We start from the raw sequence: 18,685 nt of genomic DNA on the forward strand, positions 1-18,685 counted from the left end.
AATCCTATTTCGGTTTTACTGTTTGACCGTCTGAGTGCCTCCTATCCCGGATCTATATCTATCATTTTTTTTTTCTCCTGCCCTCCGGGTATGCAGAGCAAGGAGACATTGGGGTATGCCATTGGTGCACTCTTCTCCCTTATTACCGCTTCATACAACTACCCCTTTTATCTCTTGCCACTTTATCACTATTCCGGGCTTAGTACATCTACATTAGCATTAAAGACAATTATATCCAAGAACAAGCTTATTAAAGAACCAGATAAAGGTGTCTATGTACTATTATGCCTAGGAGAGGGAAGGAGTGGATTGAGTGAGAAACAATCATCTCTCAACTACTATGGTACAGGTTGTGTTAATATACCAAAAAATACAGGCGCAGATTGTTTGGTAGTTAGACTCTATTTTATCACTCTTCAAGGCTTCGTACATCTGCCCATAAATGTTGTAAAGGTCACGTGCATCTACTGGTGGTAATCTCGTCTCCTTTGTTCTAAGCAGAATTTATTCCTTTTCAGGATGTATCTGTTGGGTACATATCATCTGATCCTGAACCACAAGATGACCGTGGGGTGGAAAAATTCCTTAACCTTTCGTGTGAGGAAGGAGACATTAGTATGTCTTCCGAAGATGCGGACGAGGTACGTTTTCCTGCAACTGAAATGATCTGATTCTGTAGCCGTGTCTGTTCAAGTCTGCCCCAAGGTTCAGAGGTTCAGCCCAAATATGCTTTAAGCTTGTATGTCCTGGGTGGTGAGGTTCTTAAAGGTCATCACAGCTTGGGGAGAGATAAAGTACCAACCTTTGGTACATATCAACCCTAAACCTTTAAGGTTTTCCCTTTGCAGACTGACTATGAAGCAGATAATTCAGTGGTTTTCCTTTTCGAGGATCGTGTTTCAGATGAAGTTTTTACGGATGACGAAGACTGGAGAAATACCATAAGGTAAGACCATCATTCGGTTTTATGTCAGAACGCTTTTAGGTAAGGGTTATCTTTGTGCATATGGTGTATGTTTGATGATGGCCAAACCAATTGAGCTTTTCATGTCCTTTCCGTATGTTAGTGACTCATCCAGCGAGTCCTCGGATCAGGCTGATGAGAAGCGCGTATCTAAACGGCGCAAAGCTAAAAAGTGGGTGATCAGCTCAGATGACGAGAGCTCAGCAGAGGAGAGTCCCGCTCCTGGAAAGTCCGTGTCTTCACGAAAGAAGAGCCCTCTGACACCAAAGAATCCAATAGCGGTACGCCAAATTATCAGACCCTTTACTGCACCCCCTGGGTTTAAAAAGAATCCTGTGTTTGTTAATAATTTCCACAGTTTTGAGCCTAATAATGCACCAATCATATTTATAGGCAGCAAGAGATTCTGAGACCGTTCCTCCAAGTACGGAGATGTCACCTGATTGGCGCCCGTCAGTTTGGATTACGGATACAACTCCACATCGTTCGCCTTTCGTTCCACAAATGGGAGATGAAGTGAGTTACTTTATAAGCTGTGAACTATTTTACTTTATAGTTTTGGGATGTGGTCAGGAAGCTGCATCCTGATTGCTACAGTAACTCGCCCCACATACACTCCAGGGGGGGGGGGGTGGTAAGCTTCAGGCACTAGTCGGGGGTACTTAAAGTGAGACTGCGGACAGAGGTGGTTGGGTGTCGGCCGCGGATATGGGCATTTGGGATAGGTAGTAGCAGCAAGGGTTCGGCCAGGTCGGTATTTTGACTGCTGGCATCCTGAATGCCGGGGTTATCATATGATTGTGGCATTTATGGATCAAATAGGACCAGTCCTGGATAATCCTTATCTGTTAATAATTGAAATTTGGGGACATGTGAATAACACAGGTTCTGTGGTTGGCTGAATTCAAGCCTGTATTTCACTTGGGTTTAATCCACCAAACAGGGTAAATCATAAGTGCCCCGACTTTAAAGGTATAGCATGGTAAGCCTATTCATGTCTATACATGGAATGATGCAAGTACAACATCTGAAGGAACCCTTATTGCTGTCTTCATAGGTTGTCTACTTCCGGCAAGGCCATGAAGCCTACATTAACGCTGTGAGACGTAACAACCTCCCTATCATGAAGTCCTTGAAAGAGCCGTGGAAGAAATGTGTACTTCGGGTAAGGCCGTCTTGTCCACATTATGAAGTTACTGATGTACGGTGACATTTGTATATACAGATAACGGTTTGAAATATTAACATAATGTGTTTTTGACCAGGACCAGGAATTGGTAAAAATCGTTGGCATCCGATATGAAATTGGGCCGCCCACTTTGTGCTGTCTTAAATTTGCCTTGATTGACCATGTCACCGGGAAGCTTACGGATCAGAACTTCACATTCAAGTATGCTTGTTAGGTCTGCTTTATACCAATGTCCTGATGGTTACCGAAACATAGCTAAAAGGCATTTCTAACCACCAGTTGTATTTATTTAAGCCCCCTATTAAAGGATGACTTGGTTTAGTAATGTCTGAGTACACGTCAGGTCGTGTTCATCTTTGATTAGTTTTCCCCAACTTAGTCCATGCTCCCAGTTCTTAAGCATCTTCTATTCCCATATCCTGGGCCACAGAGATAGCGACATGGTACACATGGCAGAGTTTAGACATGTCCACCGGGTGATCATTAGCCAGTACAAGTATCAGGTGCTTGTGATGAATGTGTGCGATTACTAGGACTGCTTTGATTCGTACATACGCATTATCAATAGTTAAATCTGCTCCATTGTATCCATCTTTGGGACACTTTGGTACAAAGTTGTGAAAGTGCCTCACTGCCAGTAGTTTGTGCCAATGGGGCAGATGTATTAAGCCTGGAGAGAGATAAACTGGAGATAAAGTGGAGATAACTTGGAAGAGTTAACGCACCAGCCAATCAGCTGTGTTTGAAATATGACAGTTGGGATCTGATTGGCTGGTGCGTTATCTCCTTCCACTTTATCTCCAGTTTATCTCTTCACCAGGCTTAATACATCTGCCCCAATGTCCCAAATGCTGGCTCCTTTTATATATATTTTCCAACCAATTTGACCTGTTCTCATAAATGTGCTTTATCTGCGCTTCATGGGTTAATGATCATGACAATTACTAAAAATGTAAGGGTTTTTTTGAGGGGCAATTTATCAAACATTGTAAACAAGCCAAATGCCGATGCAGTTCATGACTATCGCTCAGCTTCTAGTTCTCTCAGAGCTTGGTTGCTATTGGCAACTTCTGTACCTTTGCTTTGTAGATGTTTTTTATACAACTCCACTTTAAATACACAAAAGACTTTTAAAAAGAAAATCGTTATTGTCCATTTGTGCTGTAACGTTTCCTGTATGTAAGTGTGCGTTTATGCCTGCAGCTATCATGACATGCCGGACGTAATAGATTTCCTCGTTTTGAGACAGTTCTATGATCGAGCCTGTCGCACAAACTGGCAAGCCGGTAAGTTCTCCCGCAGCCCGCCGAGACAAGGAGTTGGGTGTTTTCTTTCTTTTTTCCCATTCTATTATACGTAATGTCCATTTGCTATGTGTTTGCATGGATGATACGTTTATATACTGTTTCTGTATACCCCTGGGCAGAAGTTAGGTGTTCTTCATTGTGTTTTAGCCCAGTGAGTGTTTATTATCTCTATAAGGAAACCTGCATTCTCATTTTGGGATGGCTTTGATCTATCTAGGCCAATCCCTATGCTTCCTTTTTTATGCAATCGTTTTTATCAGTTTCTCTTAACTTATTTCTCTACCACATAACAAACAAGTTATTAAATATTTTTGGGGTGTTTTTTATTTATTCTTGTGTGGAAGTGTGTCCGGCGGCAGTGAGTGATACGGTCTCCTGTTCTACACTCCTATTTCCAGGTGACAAGATCCGCTCTATCATAGACGATGCCTGGTGGTTTGGAACGGTTGAACGCCAAGAACCATACCAAGCGGATTATCCGGACAGCCTGTACCAGTGTTACACTGTGAAGTAAGTAACCTACGTTCCTCTCCCTGTGCTTCATTGTGCTAGAAGCTGCACCTAACTTACCAAGACTTCCGTTTGCTTCCACAGGTGGGATAACGCAGAGATTGAACGGTTGAGCCCTTGGGATATGGAAGCCATTCCTGATGATAGTATGTTATATTTTTATATATAGTATGTTATATTTTTACTGCGTCGTGTATTTAGCACATCTGGATTAATGCACCTCTGCACGTAAAGGTTTCTGAGCACGAGTTTGCCAGGCAAAAATAATACTAATTTACCCGACATGAGATCCTTATTGTTCTGCTTCCTTCCTGTTATACAGTAAGCACATTTAATTAAACCAACCTTTACTCGCCCTGTTTTTCCATTTGGTCATGCAAGTACACTAATGAGCGCTGTATGTCAGCATCCCATGTGTAGTAATGTGCATTCACTATTCTTTTTCCCTCTTGTCAGTGGTTCCACCTGTAGAACCCGGAACCAGCGTCTCAATAACACTTGAGGAGCAGGATAATTTGCACTATCGCCCCCAGAAGGGAGAATGGGGGAATGGAGATCAAGACAGTGAATGTGAACGAATCATTTGTGGCATTGATCAGCTCCTTAACTTGGGTAAGAAATTCAATAGATTCTGAATACTGCACTGGTCCTGCTGTGTTTCTGGAGATGCTGGAAATCTCTAGTGATCTGTGTATGTCTAAATGACTAATCTTGTCAGCAAGCACCCAAAGCACATCTTTCATTGATTGACATGCGTGCACACACCCCTTCCCCCTCTGGATTAACCCTTTGAGTTCTAACATCTTTGTGAGATGTGCAAAATATCTAAAAATGCCAGTATCTCTGAGAGATGTGCAAAATATAAGTCAACATCTGTGAGAGATACAAAATATTGGGTAACATTTGCTATATAAACTGAAATAAAAATTCAAATAAAAGTGTAAAAAAAAAATTATATTTCCTATATAAGGTAACATGACAGGTCGTTATGATGAATAAAAATGTTTGCTTGGCAATTTTCACAACAAGTTAACAAATTCACTTGCCACTGAGAGGATTAAGTTGAATGCTAGTCCTTTAAATGTATATATGCTGCTTGTTTTGTCACAGATTTTGCTGCTCCCTTTTCTGCTCCTGTTGATTTAAATGCCTACCCAGACTACTGCAAGGTGGTTCCCTACCCTACGGATCTTGGCACAGTCCGGATGAGGCTTGTGAACCGTTTTTACAGGTAAGGTTGTACACCATTTATTTCCAGTCTTTTGCAATAAATGTATAACTGTAATTAAAAATCACATCACATTACAGTAAAGATTGAGGTTCACGCTTCTCTAAACAGGAAGTGGTTCTCTGCCCCCACCCCTTGTTGGTGGTTATTCCTGTATTCATCTTTCTGTGATGCTTTTTTTTTTGCAGGAGAGTCTCCGCCTTGATCTGGGAAGTGCGATATATTGAGCAGAACGCACGATCCTTCAATGAACCTGACAGCAGCATTGCCACATCTGCAAAGAAGATCACAGACTTGCTGATAAAATTCATAATGTGAGAATTGTTCTCTTATGTATACAGTAGTAGTAGTATTTGCTTAGTGACTCCTATGATATGGAAACCTATTTTAACATCTGCAGTAACTGTCCTGTAATTTAAATTGCAGCATAATTCTCTCTAATCTGAACCTTCTGTTGCAGGGACAGTCGCTGTACCAGTATTAGAGAGTTGTGTAGCACCGCTGAAGAGCAGGGTCCATGCGACAGACAGGTATAGTCTCCAAAATCTCCATGAGGCGAATCCTAAACTGTACACAAAGCTTGTCAAAACCTGGATTTGTTTTGTACTAGCCTTAAAGAAACCTTTATGTGCAAGGAAGTTACATCAGGTTATTGGGTATGACCTGTGACACAGGAGAGTACTACAGCAGCCCATTTAATCTGGCACTTGTGTGTTTGCGATGATCCCTACAGTAGATTAGTTTACAGTCCAAACTTGTCATCTCTGTTAATAATGGAATGCAGTGCCCATGCCAATAACTTGGATAGAGGTTTCTTTGCAAGTATTTCTGACACTCAGATGAAGGGGAAGCCAGATTTCCCTTAATTTATGGATGTATTAATGAATGCATTTTTACGTACATCTGTTTTGAAAAGTATATGAAACATTCTCCTCCATGATTTTTTTAATCTTGTGCCTTTGTCTTTACCCTATGTTCTCAACAGTGCTGTTCAGATTGGTCTCATGTTGAGTCATGGCAATAGAAATCAGGATCTGTAGTGATTGATTTGCATGTTTTAGGAAATGCATTGTTCACGTTGCAGATTGTTCAGTACTTTTATGATGAGGCTTTGTGTTCCCCAATTGATCAGCCCATTAAAGCAGTGTCTTTATTGCAACAGCGACTCCATAGTGCAAGTAGCTGGAAGAAAAGTTGCATGAAGTTGGTTGACTTCATTATAGAATGTGAAGATTCCGAGCCGTTCAGGGAGCCTGTTGACCTGGACCAGTACCCTGTAAGTCTTCCGCTTATTCGAGAGGTTTTTTTTTTTTTTTTTCAAAACTTACACAGGCAGATTGGAGGACCGTGGAAGGAGTGCAATACTAAAAGCAACGGACCTTTTTGTATCAAAAGGCTTAGGGAAAAAACATGAAAGGGATGCCAGTGTGGTTCACAAGAGGTATCAGCTAGTGGAAAAAAAGCAAAAAAGATTTGTGGAGATATAAGCAGACTCAAAATAACGACATAGGGGTCTCTTGCTAGATGGAAGGAGGCTATGAAGGTGACCAGGCGTGCACAGACAGAAGCTGAGGAGAAAACTGCCCCATCAGTAGATAAAGGGGGCACAACTGTTTAAGTAGATAAGTTTAAGGACGATCACAATGAGGAAGAAGTACCAGAGTGAGAATTTGGTGGAGCGAGGAGAGCAGATCAGGAGAGGGGAAGGGACCACAGCTAAGATAAAAGGACATTCATAAAAATAAGGCAGATGAAAGTATGTTTACAGAGAAATTCTGAACCGTAATCTGTAAACAAAGTGGATAAATCAGTGGGGCCAGATGGGGTACATCCAAAGATACTAAAGGCCATTTAATGGAAACTTCTGAGGAGGAAAAGGATATAGGAGTGACAATTTCAGGTGATGTAAAGGCAGGGAAGCAATGCAACAAAGCAGTGAAGAAGGCAAGTCGGATGCTTTGTTACAGCAGAAAGAAAATGCCACTGTATAGGTCACTGGTTTTGTGAACTGTGCCCCAGTTCTGGAGGCCATACCGCGAGAAGGATATAAATACATAAGAGACTGTACAAAGAAGGGCAACTAAAATGGTGCATGGCCTACAGTACAAAACGTACCAGGAAAGACTAAAAGATCTTCACATATATAGTTTGGAGAAGAGAAAGGGGGGACATGATAGAAACTTTCACATATATCAAGGGTTTTAACAAGGTACAGGTGGGAGACCTTCTTCCAAAAAAGAAAAGTTTTAGATTTCAAGGACATACGATGGAACAGGATACGGTCATTAGGTCTACATGGCTTTAGGTTGACACAAGCATTATGTCTTGGTCAATAAGTTGACATGGGGTTATTTCATGCCCTTCCATCCACTAGGGTGTAGTGGGAGAATAAAATAGTGTGCCGAGCATAGTCGTGGTGCACGTTAACCAGTGTCGACTTTCGGGTCCAAAAACAATCAAAAACCCCATGTTGACCTTTGACTGTTGACCTAGACCATGTCAACCTAATGACCTGTCGACCTAGAACCAGAAAGAGTAGTGGATAAGTGGAGTAGTCTCCCATCAGAGGGGTCAGAGGCGAAGGCAGTATAGCAATTTAAGCATGCTTGGAATAGGCATATGTATATCCTTACAGAGAGCTGATAAGGGTATAGACTATCCCTGAAGGATAGAAGATTCCGGCTAGATGGGTTCTTATCTGGCATCACGTTCTACGGGATTTTGTTTTCATTTCTTTGTTTTAGGATTACAAGAACATTATAAAAACACCTATGGATTTTGGGACCATAAAGGAAAAATTGTCAAACAGGAATTACAGAAGTCCGCTGGAGCTGTGTAAGGATATGAGATTGGTGTTCTCCAATGCCAGGCTATACACCCCAAATAAAAAATCAAGGGTAAGCCTTTTTTTTTTTTTTTTATAAAGGGCTCCGTATAGCGGTCATGCTATCAAACTGTATTGTCTTGTGCTTATTGAAGAAACGAGTCTAGTGTTGTGTAGGACCTTTATACCGGTCCAGTGGTATAGATTCCATAAGTGCACAGAAGACCTCTGGAGAGAGGTTGACCCATTGCCACCTGGATAAGCTCCCTGATAATTGTAGGTGCAGGATCTTGGCTGAGAATGGACCTCTCCACCGCACATGATAAATGCTCACTTGGGTTTATGTCGGATGAATGTAGTTGCCACTTTATAGATTGGAACTCCCTGGAATGCTTGGACAATTTGGGAGAGATTACACAGAGCGCCATCCTGCTGGAATATTCCATCGCTGAAGGGGGATACATAATGTTCCTAAAAGGCTGCAGCAGGTGGTCAAGCACTGATATGTAAAAGTTACTGTTCAGACGGGACCAGCCCATGCCATGTGAACACACTATTATGGAACCATCACCAGCCTGCAGTGTGCCTTGTCTGTGCCACACCCAAATCCTATAATCAGGCTTAAACCACTGGAACTATGACTCATTGGACCACACCACATGTTGCCTGTCCTCCAGGGTCCAATTAGCATCATGAGCTAAAGTGAGGTTCTGGTGTTGTGTTAACCGGTTTTCTGGTGGGTCTTCTGCTCCCAGATACCATAGAAGCTAAAGAATGCTGTACGTAGCCCACTGGATATGCATCTGGTTCCTCCTGTGGATATGATTTGAGTGTGATTGTTGCTGGTCTTTTACCATGGACCATTCTGGTCAGATGGTGCTGGTCACAATCATAGACACTCATGGTTAGCCACTGCGCTACCAATGGTGAGTATAATGCCGTCTGTGAGGTATTCCCCGATAAAGAAATAACACCATATATCAAGGAATGTTGAATGACTGCAAGTATTTGAAAATGGAATGTCACATCCATCTCGCGCCCACTATCATACCTTGCTCAAACGCTGATCATTCATATTGCTATAAACAGCTTAGCCGGTGTTTATATTGACCCTTGAGATGTCCTATTACAACTGATGCAGGTCTGGGTATTTACACTGCGCAGAACTGCTACCTACTATTAACGTTCCATACTTTGATTTCTGGTGCTTTCGGTATACAAGTGTGGTGGTTCTGTGTTATGTAAGGCCTCACCTATACAATAAGAGGTGTCCATACATTTTTACAACCCATGCAAACACCCAATTAAAACTTTCGTCTTTAGTTCTATGGGGGAAAATTTTCTCCCTCTGTCCAAGGTCCTGGCTGAAGTGACTTGGGCAGAAGTTTTTTTAATCTGTATATTTCAATCAAAGTTGTCCAGTCTGCTGTGGATTTCCTGGTCCTCCCTTAGCAGCCTTGGGGAGTGTTTTTTTTTTTTTCTGCCTCAGCCTCTCAACCAGGTCTTTTCTAGTGTTGCCATAGCAGTGCGTGATGAGGGCTCCAAGTCTGGCGTGGTCCATTAGTGGCCCGCCTGATACAGGCTTTCAGCAACTTCCCCCTATGTCTACATCAGAAACATTAACTAGACTTAAGTAAGATTCTGACTCTGGATTTTCCTCCCAGTTTAACAGAATGTAGGTTGTAGAATATTTAAGGCCCTTCCCTTCAGCAAACACTGGAGCTTGAGTGAGAGGCATATGAGGTTCTAGACCATTTGCTCTTAAAGATAAAACAGTTACTGATAGTTCCTGTCACTCTCCTGCTCAGCTGGATGACCTGCGGGGTAACGTGTGGACTAATGACCCATACACGCTGGGTGATTCTGAGTTGAAAGTTGCTCACTTTTTGTGTTTTCAGTTACTTTCAGCTCAAAATCTCCTAATGTGCCGGGCGGTGAATGGTGATGCGTGCTCCCGCATTATCGCAGGCCAACGCCGACCCTTAGTCTTTATATCCCGCTGAGTGAACCACTTTCCAGTCTCCTACTGTGGAAAGTGGTTCTCCCTCTGAAAATCGCTAGGCTGGGCCTCGGTCTTACTATGAATTTCATCTTTCACCTAAACTCACTTAATAATGTGCTACCTGTACGATATAAACTCCAGTGATGCATTACACTTTCTATTATATGCAGGGACTTTCATGTGCAGTCTCCACAGAAATCCGGTTCTACACGTCTGTCTTCTGGTGACTCGTGGTTGCTAAAGATAATGGTTTGTCTTTTTCTCCGCACCTAGATCTACAGTATGGTCTTACGACTTTCTGCATTTACCGAAGAAAAGATGAAAGATATCCTCTCTGGCTATAATAAAGCTGCCCAGAAATCCAAAAAGAGGGATGACGGTCCCAGTACCGCGAGGAGAGCAGATGCACAGGGCAAGACGCAGAACAAGAAACCGCTTTGGTAACTCTTGTATTTGGTTTGCTGGGTTTGGGGGATCGGGGGGGGGGGAGAGATATTTGCCGATAGGAGTTGGTTATAGTTTCAGTGCACTGGTAGCCTTTTATGTCATCTGACTTCCAGAGCAGATGCGAAGCTACCGGGACACCAGGGGCTTAAACTGCCATTTATGTGGGGATGTATGGAATAGTATATCCGCTTTGAGGGTAACGTCTGTCAAGTGCAGTCTACGGGTAACTTCTCCACCGGCTATGGGCGTATACGGAGATACTTTGATTTTAAGTCCAAATCACAACCTAGATCGGTTCATCAAACTTTATACAGTGTTTTAATGGTGCTAGTAATTAATGCTGAAGAGCTCACCATTCAGTAGAGGTGGATATCGTTTGATGACCTCCCATAGACTCTTACTGCATTGTCTTTATAGTATGGACAGAGCAAGATGGCGGATAAACTCCTTACAGTTCCTGAGGGCCTGAATAGAAGGAAAACCCAGGATGCTCCCTGGAATATATTCTATTCTCTTATACTTGCAAATCCATTTGTTTTGCAGCACAAAAGCTGGAAAAGTCGGACAAACCAGAGCATCTCCCTCTGAGCGAACGAACAGTTCTCGGCTAGAATTGTCTTCATCGCAGTCTACCTCACGTGGCGTGGCTTCTGTTGCTGGCAAGCTCAGCCTAACCAGCTCACCTGCAACACACTCACGAGGGCAGAAACCTGGCACTGCGCCCGCATGGAGTACGAAGTCCCACAAACCACCTGCAGTGCGTGACCTGTCCCCAAGCAGCTCAGGTGATCTTCGCCCCTTTACCTGTTTATCTTCCACTGGTACATAGTGGGGTCGGTGGGCTAGTCTTTCTGGCCTAGGTGTTGGTATAAATTCAAGATGTCGAAAGCAGGATTTTTTAAATTATAACCTGTTGACTAAATGGAACCATACAGTGGGCACACACAATACAGATGGCACTTGGGCTGTAGTTCTGGGTCTTTGTTTTTTTTTTGTAACGCAATGTCCTTATCTGTCCCCTGACTTTATAGAAAGTGAAAGCAACTCTACCTCCAGTAGCTCGTCTTCTGCACATTCCTCTGACTCTTCGTCTTCTAGCTCAAGTTCTAAAACCAATGACAGGACAGATTCAGGCCCAGTTTCACACAGGGTTAATGGCTTAAAGAAGATCCTATCTAATGGTAGACCACCAAGATCCTCTAGTACAAAGCAAGGTAAGTAGTTTTAGTTGAACTCCCATTAAAATGACCTAAAGTGGTCTCTTCCCTTCGTCTCTGAGCCCGCCAGGTCACAGTTTTCTCTTTGCTCGTTTTGGAATTTTCAGCAATTTTTTTTCATCTTTCGATAATGGGGCACGCACTCTCCGCAAAGTGACCAGAAATGCCGGGCTACAATCTCCACTTAGATCTTGTAGATTTAGTATCTTGAACATCAATAAACACACACTTTCCTGTTGGTGTTTTCAGAATTAAGTGTTAAGGGCTTAATGCAGAGTTCGGAATGAGCAGATGTATTTTTTACTTACTAAGTGGGGTGTTCCATTCAGTCTGTTCTGTTTGGGATAGCCAAAAAAAACGGAATTTAGTATTCAATTGCGGGCATTTTTTTTTTTTTTTTTCAGAATTTTTTTTTTTTTTTTTTTATTCCTTTTTTTTGGTAAACTTGGCATCGGTTAAAACAATTTTGACGAGTACACGTCGATTGGTCAGTAATGCACTTTGAATATGTTGAATCTAAAGTCGACCTAAAAATGTCGACTAGTTGAAAAAACAGCACTTAATTGAATACCCCCTTAGTATTGAAAAGTTATTTTGTCTTTCTTTTCATAGGAGACATTTGAGTCTGGGTGTACAAGGTGGCTTTTCTCTTCTCTCTTTTCTCTTCTCTCTTTTCTTTTCTCTCCTCTTTTCTCTTCTCTCTTTTCTTTTCTCTTTTCTTTTCTCTTTTCTTTCTTTTCTTTCTTTTCTTTCTTTTCTCTTCTTTCTTTTCTCTTTTTTTTTTTTTTTCTTTTTTTTTCTTTTCTTACACAATCATCAGTTAGAAGTAGATTGGTTTGAAGCATCTCCCCTTATGGATGATCAGGGCTCTAAAGTCCCCATGATTTTTGTGCCGCCTTCCACACCCCAAGTGTTTTCCTGCTTCAAAGTCAGAATTAATTTACAATTTTAGTGGTAAAATTACTCTTTAAAAAGAGTTAACGGCTGCTTGGTTTATTTTACATTTTTAGTACTGAGCTTTATTTTAAATTCTCTTTGCTTACAGCTTCTCAGGACAAGAACCAAAGGAGATCTACATCTAGTAAAAGAAAAGTATTAAGTGATTCTGATGACTCTGGTCCTGTATATTCTCATCAGGGAAGACGGAAGAAAATTCTCCGGAAGTGCGCTGCTCTGGCAGCCAACAAGATTAAATGTATGACTGACAGTGCGTCCACCTCAGACAGCGACTGCAGTGCCAGCAAAAGTACCAGAACATTGCCCCAACGGACTGCTGCCACCAGAGCCAAGAAATTGCTCTTGGATGACAGTGAGGCGGAGCATGGTTTAAGTGATAGCGATCAAGAGCTGGAAACAAAACCAATGACTAAGACTTCACAAAGGACATCAAAGACTTGTCCAAGGTCCACCCGTGGAGCACGGAAACGAAACGATGATTCTAGCACCTATAGTTCAGATGACTGCAGAAAATTGTCTTCTCCAAAACTGTCTGCAGATGAGTCTATAGATCACATGAACGGTGAGAGCCACAGCACGGATGAGGCGTCTGGATCGGGCTCTCCGTGCTCTCGTCCAGCCACCACTGCTCAAAAATATCTTGAGGAATCATCGGACTGTGGAACATCCTCCTCTAAAAGTAACAAAACAGTATTAAAAAACAAACAGAGTGACCTCAGGAACAAGAGGTCACCGGAATGTAGAGTTGTCCTAACAAATGTTTGTCCAACAGGCACAGAAGAATTGTTACGCAAGTCTTGTGGGACTAAAAGGACTGCTCCACCGGCCCGCAAGAGAATCCCAGATACGGATTCTGATTCGGAATTTGAAACTCAGGACAGATTGCGACGAAAGAAGATTGCGTCCTCTGTTATGTCACCACCGGCTAGAAAAACAAAAGTATTAAGTGACTCTAGAGACTCTTCATCAGGAACGGAGTATGATGGTAATTGTAAGTTCTCAAGTTCCGGTGAGGGATCTTCAAAAAACCTGAAGGAAGCCTCGAGCTCCGATTCAGAGTCCTCCCTTTCTGACAGTAGCATTAATGTTCGCAGCAAAACAAATGGAAAACATGCAGCTCTAAAATCTAGATCCCACGACCACAAAAGGAAGCGGGAAGAAAGCAGCTGTGATGATGACTGGGACAAGCTAGACACTGGAAAACGAGAAAAATTAACCCGACGATCTAAGATCTGTACAAGAAACCGGGGTAAAAGGACTGTGAGATATATTGATGACGATGAAACGCCAGCTCAGAGTGATGGAGACCTAAATCCTTCGGTCCTGGCAAGGCGGCTACTGCGGAACTGAGATGCATGCACCAAACACCGTGTTTACAAATTCAGGGAATATACATCTATTTTCTATAAAAATGAGAACATCTATGAATGTGCTTAAAACCAGACTGTACTTATTTGACTTCTTATTAAAGTATTTATAGCACATACGCCAAAATGTGCCTAGAGTGATTCTGATGACATCTGAAAGCAAAGATTGTATTTTACAACCTGTCATTTAGAGTGTTCTCTCAAGGGGAAATCACTACCTAAACCCTCGTTTTACTGCTAGATCTATCTGCCATTGAACACTTCTTTTGCACATTTTGTTTAACGTTTACAAATTTCTAAAAGTTTTTGGAATTTTTTTTTTCTTTTCGTCAAACTCAGTCTCTATTTGGTGAATTGCAGAAGTGTTACATATTTTTTTTTTTCTTCCTCAAAAACTTGAACACAGGTTTATTCCCAAAGTACGCACTAGCGCCATTAATTTATTTTTCCATTGACAGTAATTCTAACTTCCCTCACGAGCTGAAGGTCTTTGCAAAGTGTCTGCTTATTTTTTATTTTTTTTTTGAATGTTCAGCTTTCTTTATTAACATTTTGAATATTCAAGTGTTACATTTGTGTTGGTGAAGGCACCTGGTAGGTTTTGTTGCTGTCATTGTTGCTCTGTAGACAGCCTTTTGGTTGAGTCTCACGGTTTTTGACCATTAAAGTATTACAGCCGTAAACTTTTTATATACAGATATACAGTCTTCCATGGCAAATCTAGCAACAGCAACTCGATTTGATTTCAATTCAGAAGCACATGATTTTGTTCGAGACATCTGTTCAACCCGGCAGGATGCCTTGTTTTGGTATAGAAAAAAATAATTGCTGCAGTAGAGCCCCATTAATGCAGGGGTAGCATTTCAGACTTATAGGTAAAATCCTTACGAAGAACATGTAGCCAACACCTATTCCATTTACCCTCGTTCTAAAGGGACATGGCAAGTGTGGTGCTTATGTTAAATGAAAACACATTTCTTATGTTTTAATAGGTGTGTGTATATGTTTGGTAGTTTCTCATTTCATGTAAGATCGAATTTCGGATGAACATTTTGCACTGTTTACAGTTTGCGTCACGTCTGTGTGCGTGGTCTCGTGGGATGATAAAACTACCGAGGAGTTTATCACTTTATTTTTTTTGATGGCTAATTCATATCTAAAAGTATTTTCTGCTACAGATTAAAGATGAAATTTAAAAGTCCTTGCTTATTTTGTATTCTATAATAAATCCTTATTTGACGGGTTGGTTCGGGTAACGTAGCCAGAATTGTGCAGCATTGCGTTGGTTTCCAGTTGTGCCGCACGCTGTTGGTACTGGCTGGTAGGATTGTGGAATGGTTTTATTTAATTATACAACCCTGGAGTATGTGGTAGTGTTCTTGGTTGAAGATTCACTGATACACTTTTCCGATATACTACCCAGGATTTCACTCCTGGGTTCGATCCCGGGATTTTAGTGACCTGGGTCGATTGCAGGTGCTTAGGATTTGGGAGTGAAATCCCGGGAAGATCCTTTCAGACATACGCTAGTCCCGGGTTGATGAGTGTTCATGTGAAAAAAAACTGGGATTTTTGCATGTGTCTGAATGGGGTATTAATAGCAACACATTTTTCCAGGGTGTTGCCAATGGTGTAATACAGTCATAATAAAATATATTTCCACATAATAGACCAGCGCTATGCAAGGGAGGAGACATCTGGAGACATTGTTCAGATCTTTCAGTATTTTATATCCGTACCACTCATGTGGTTAGATTACAATCCTATACTATGGTGCCAGCAAGCCTAATAATACAACTGGTCATTTGCATGTGGGATAACTAGCCAGACACCACAGGTACGGAGGAGATAATGAGTGAGGGGATTGGTAGAGTACTTTGCTAACCAGGTAAGTCATCCCAACAACTGTAAACAAGCACAGATGATTCTCACCTGAGCAGAACTTACCTCCGTTATACATGATCAGATCCGCTGATGGCAGACCAGGAGACAGATGCAATGATGTTGGATTGTTCTATGTGCAGATAGGGAAGGGGGTTCTACTGGTGAGGGGTGTAACCAGGAGGGTGTAGAGCAGTGGTTCTCAAACTTGGTCCTCAGGATCCCACACAGTTACGTTTTCCAGGTCACCAGCTGGGTACACATTACTGACTGACACATTTTAAAAAATAATGAATAAATCATTAGCTCTACCTGTGATCTTTTAAAATGTGTCGGTGAATAATGAGTGCACCTGCCAGCTGACCTGGATAATGTGCACTGTTGGGGGTCCTTGATGACTGAGCTTGAGATCCACTGGTTTGAAGTAATATGTTATGAGGCAGTAAGTACTTTGTGGGTACTGGGAAAGATTGGTGGGAAGAGGACATTTGCTCCTTAGCAGGGACGCTGGATGGCTGACAATCTGAAAAGCAGAATTGTACATTTTACTTATATGAAGATAACCAGGATCATTATGCAACAACTGACAGGGAATTTGCCCTATGTATTATCCCTACTAACCAACCCTCGCCAACAGTTTTATTTGCCAGGTTTCACCAAGTGGTATTCTCAGGTGCTAAGCTGCACCCACTTAAGAAAGAACATGTGGGGAGCGATAATTACCTGGGAGGGTATGGATCATTTGGTTGTTCCAAGAAAGGTCGACATGGTCCTTAGGTTGATGGCAGAAGGGGGACGTACTTTTTTATTTTTAAGCTTCTAGTTCTGGACACTGTCTTATTGTACAGCAGCCCCTCGCATCGCACAGCACACTTTCTATTCGCCCTCCATGTCCTAGTGGATGGTATGGCATGACCCGAGCTGACCTTCTGCATTGTCCAGATAAGGACCCTGTTGACCTTTGTGTTGACAAAGTGTCGACTTTTTTCCTGTGCCGACTTAACTATCTGGGATGAGGGTACATGAAGAGTGACAGACTATGGAACCGGTACAGGAAAGATGGCTGTATACATATGGGAGAGGTGTATGTGTAAGGGATTTATATTGTAGGAGCAGGTGAAACATTGAGATAAGATGAAACCATGGTAGAGATCCTTACACTGAGATAGCGAGAGGGATGATTCCTTTTATGGGAGTCTCTTCACAACCAGCAACATTAGGGTAACACTTCAGTAATCACCTAACAGCCCCCCCCCCCCCCCCCCTCTCCTCTATAAACCCCTGACCGCACAATGACATTGTAGATGCCTCCCCATTCCGGGTCCCCACCTGTCACTGCTCCCAGTCTTCTTCCTAGAATGGGTCTACTAAGGTGCTGCCAATCCTGGTCACACAGAGAAGCGCTGCGGACTGCTGGGAGTTGTAGTGGGATGTCTCCATGTTTTATCCTAGCTGTACTAGAGGCCTGGTGATATTGGAGATGGGCTATTACCATACAGTACATAAATACAAGACAAGTAAAAAGGCTGCGGAACCCGGCGTTGAGTATTTTTGTCTTCATTTTTTTCTCTGTTCTCAAATCAGCTATTTATTTTTGGGCTATGGGTTGTCACATGTTTTGTATAGCCAATAGCAACCCACTTTGAGAACCGAGTAAATCTGGATAAAACCAGACTTCCCTATCTTTATTTTTTTTATACCAGGGCTCACCTGGAAATTAGGAACGACATCTTTATCCTCTGATCATCATACTGGTTTTGTTTTTTGTTTGCAATGAAACCAGAAGGTAAATGACCTCATTGGGTGTAAAAATGTATTTCCAAAACCGAACAATTAAAATTCCCAATCCAGCCCCTATAGGTAGGGTAAATGTGTACTGTGATTGTTGTCTAGAGGAAGCATCGGTAACCCCGGGTATGTCACCGCCTCCCAGTGCTGCCATCTTACTTGTGTCCCCATGGTGTAGCCGATGGCAATACTTTCACCAATGCCTTTTGGACTCTGGGCCTTTGTCAAAGTGAAGAAATTCCTGCATGTCCTGATGAAGAGACCTCATAGGTCTTGAACTGTTGAGTGCCTGAGAATTGATTAAAGTGGCATATACACATATAGAAAGTGAGTGCGGCCTTCATTGTCGGGGGTGTGTCAAGCAGCCCATACACGCTGCTTTGTGGGCGTGCTGTACTAGCACGGATCACATTGCATTGCATTGCATGTGCATCCGTTGTGCATGCAATGTGATGCAATGTGATGAAACCTAAGTACAAAAAGTATGTGCAAGCACATACTTTTTGTACTTAGGTTTCATCACATTGCATCGCATTGCATGCACAACGGATGCATATGCAATGCAATGTGATCCGTGCTAGTACAGCACGGAAAGCACGCCCTAATAGCAGTGTGTATTGGCTGCTTAAGTCTTATCTGACTCCTACACACATGACACTTAGAGGGGGGGGGGGCGCATCTATGCCCTCTGCACTGCCCACTTCACTCAGTAAGCTGGTAGCTGCTGGTGGCAGGCTACAGGGGATATCTCAACTCTGCTGGGGACAAGAAGCACTGTATGTTTTTTGGGAGCCTCTCAGCCTTTCTGGGGGAGGGGAGGGTGCAGACACTCCACCTACATCATGTTTGGTGGCTAAAGCCAAATAAGGTGCATTTACTGATAGTAAACTACGGGTGCTGGACGGGGTCCTGACTGGCATTTACCCAACGTCGGGATCACGACTGTCAAAACACCGACAGCCGGGTTCCCGTCGGCTATTTTCCCTCGTGGGGGTCCACGATCG

General features: G+C 42.5%; 1 protein-coding gene across 1 annotated transcript in view; it reads left to right on the plus strand.

Annotated features, from left to right (window-relative positions):
• Positions 1–15,213, plus strand: part of BRWD1 (bromodomain and WD repeat domain containing 1) — a 46,496-nt gene extending 31,283 nt beyond the window's left edge. Inside the window, exons 21-39 of the mRNA XM_083171692.1 lie at positions 519–641; positions 849–946; positions 1,068–1,245; positions 1,358–1,480; positions 2,022–2,129; positions 2,230–2,354; positions 3,357–3,439; positions 3,859–3,970; positions 4,055–4,116; positions 4,427–4,582; positions 5,081–5,201; positions 5,387–5,512; positions 5,659–5,728; positions 6,361–6,474; positions 7,943–8,095; positions 10,298–10,464; positions 11,015–11,256; positions 11,503–11,685; positions 12,734–15,213. Of these exons, the coding sequence (XP_083027818.1) occupies positions 519–641; positions 849–946; positions 1,068–1,245; positions 1,358–1,480; positions 2,022–2,129; positions 2,230–2,354; positions 3,357–3,439; positions 3,859–3,970; positions 4,055–4,116; positions 4,427–4,582; positions 5,081–5,201; positions 5,387–5,512; positions 5,659–5,728; positions 6,361–6,474; positions 7,943–8,095; positions 10,298–10,464; positions 11,015–11,256; positions 11,503–11,685; positions 12,734–13,995 (3,606 nt within the window). The 3' untranslated portion in view covers positions 13,996–15,213. The remainder of the gene's footprint in view (positions 1–518; positions 642–848; positions 947–1,067; positions 1,246–1,357; positions 1,481–2,021; positions 2,130–2,229; positions 2,355–3,356; positions 3,440–3,858; positions 3,971–4,054; positions 4,117–4,426; positions 4,583–5,080; positions 5,202–5,386; positions 5,513–5,658; positions 5,729–6,360; positions 6,475–7,942; positions 8,096–10,297; positions 10,465–11,014; positions 11,257–11,502; positions 11,686–12,733) is intronic.
• Positions 15,214–18,685: the final 3,472 nt, after the last annotated feature.

The sequence above is a fragment of the Crinia signifera genome, chromosome 2 (genome assembly GCF_055691185.1).
Source record: "Crinia signifera chromosome 2, ASM5569118v1, whole genome shotgun sequence".
Lineage (NCBI taxonomy): Eukaryota > Metazoa > Chordata > Amphibia > Anura > Myobatrachidae > Crinia > Crinia signifera.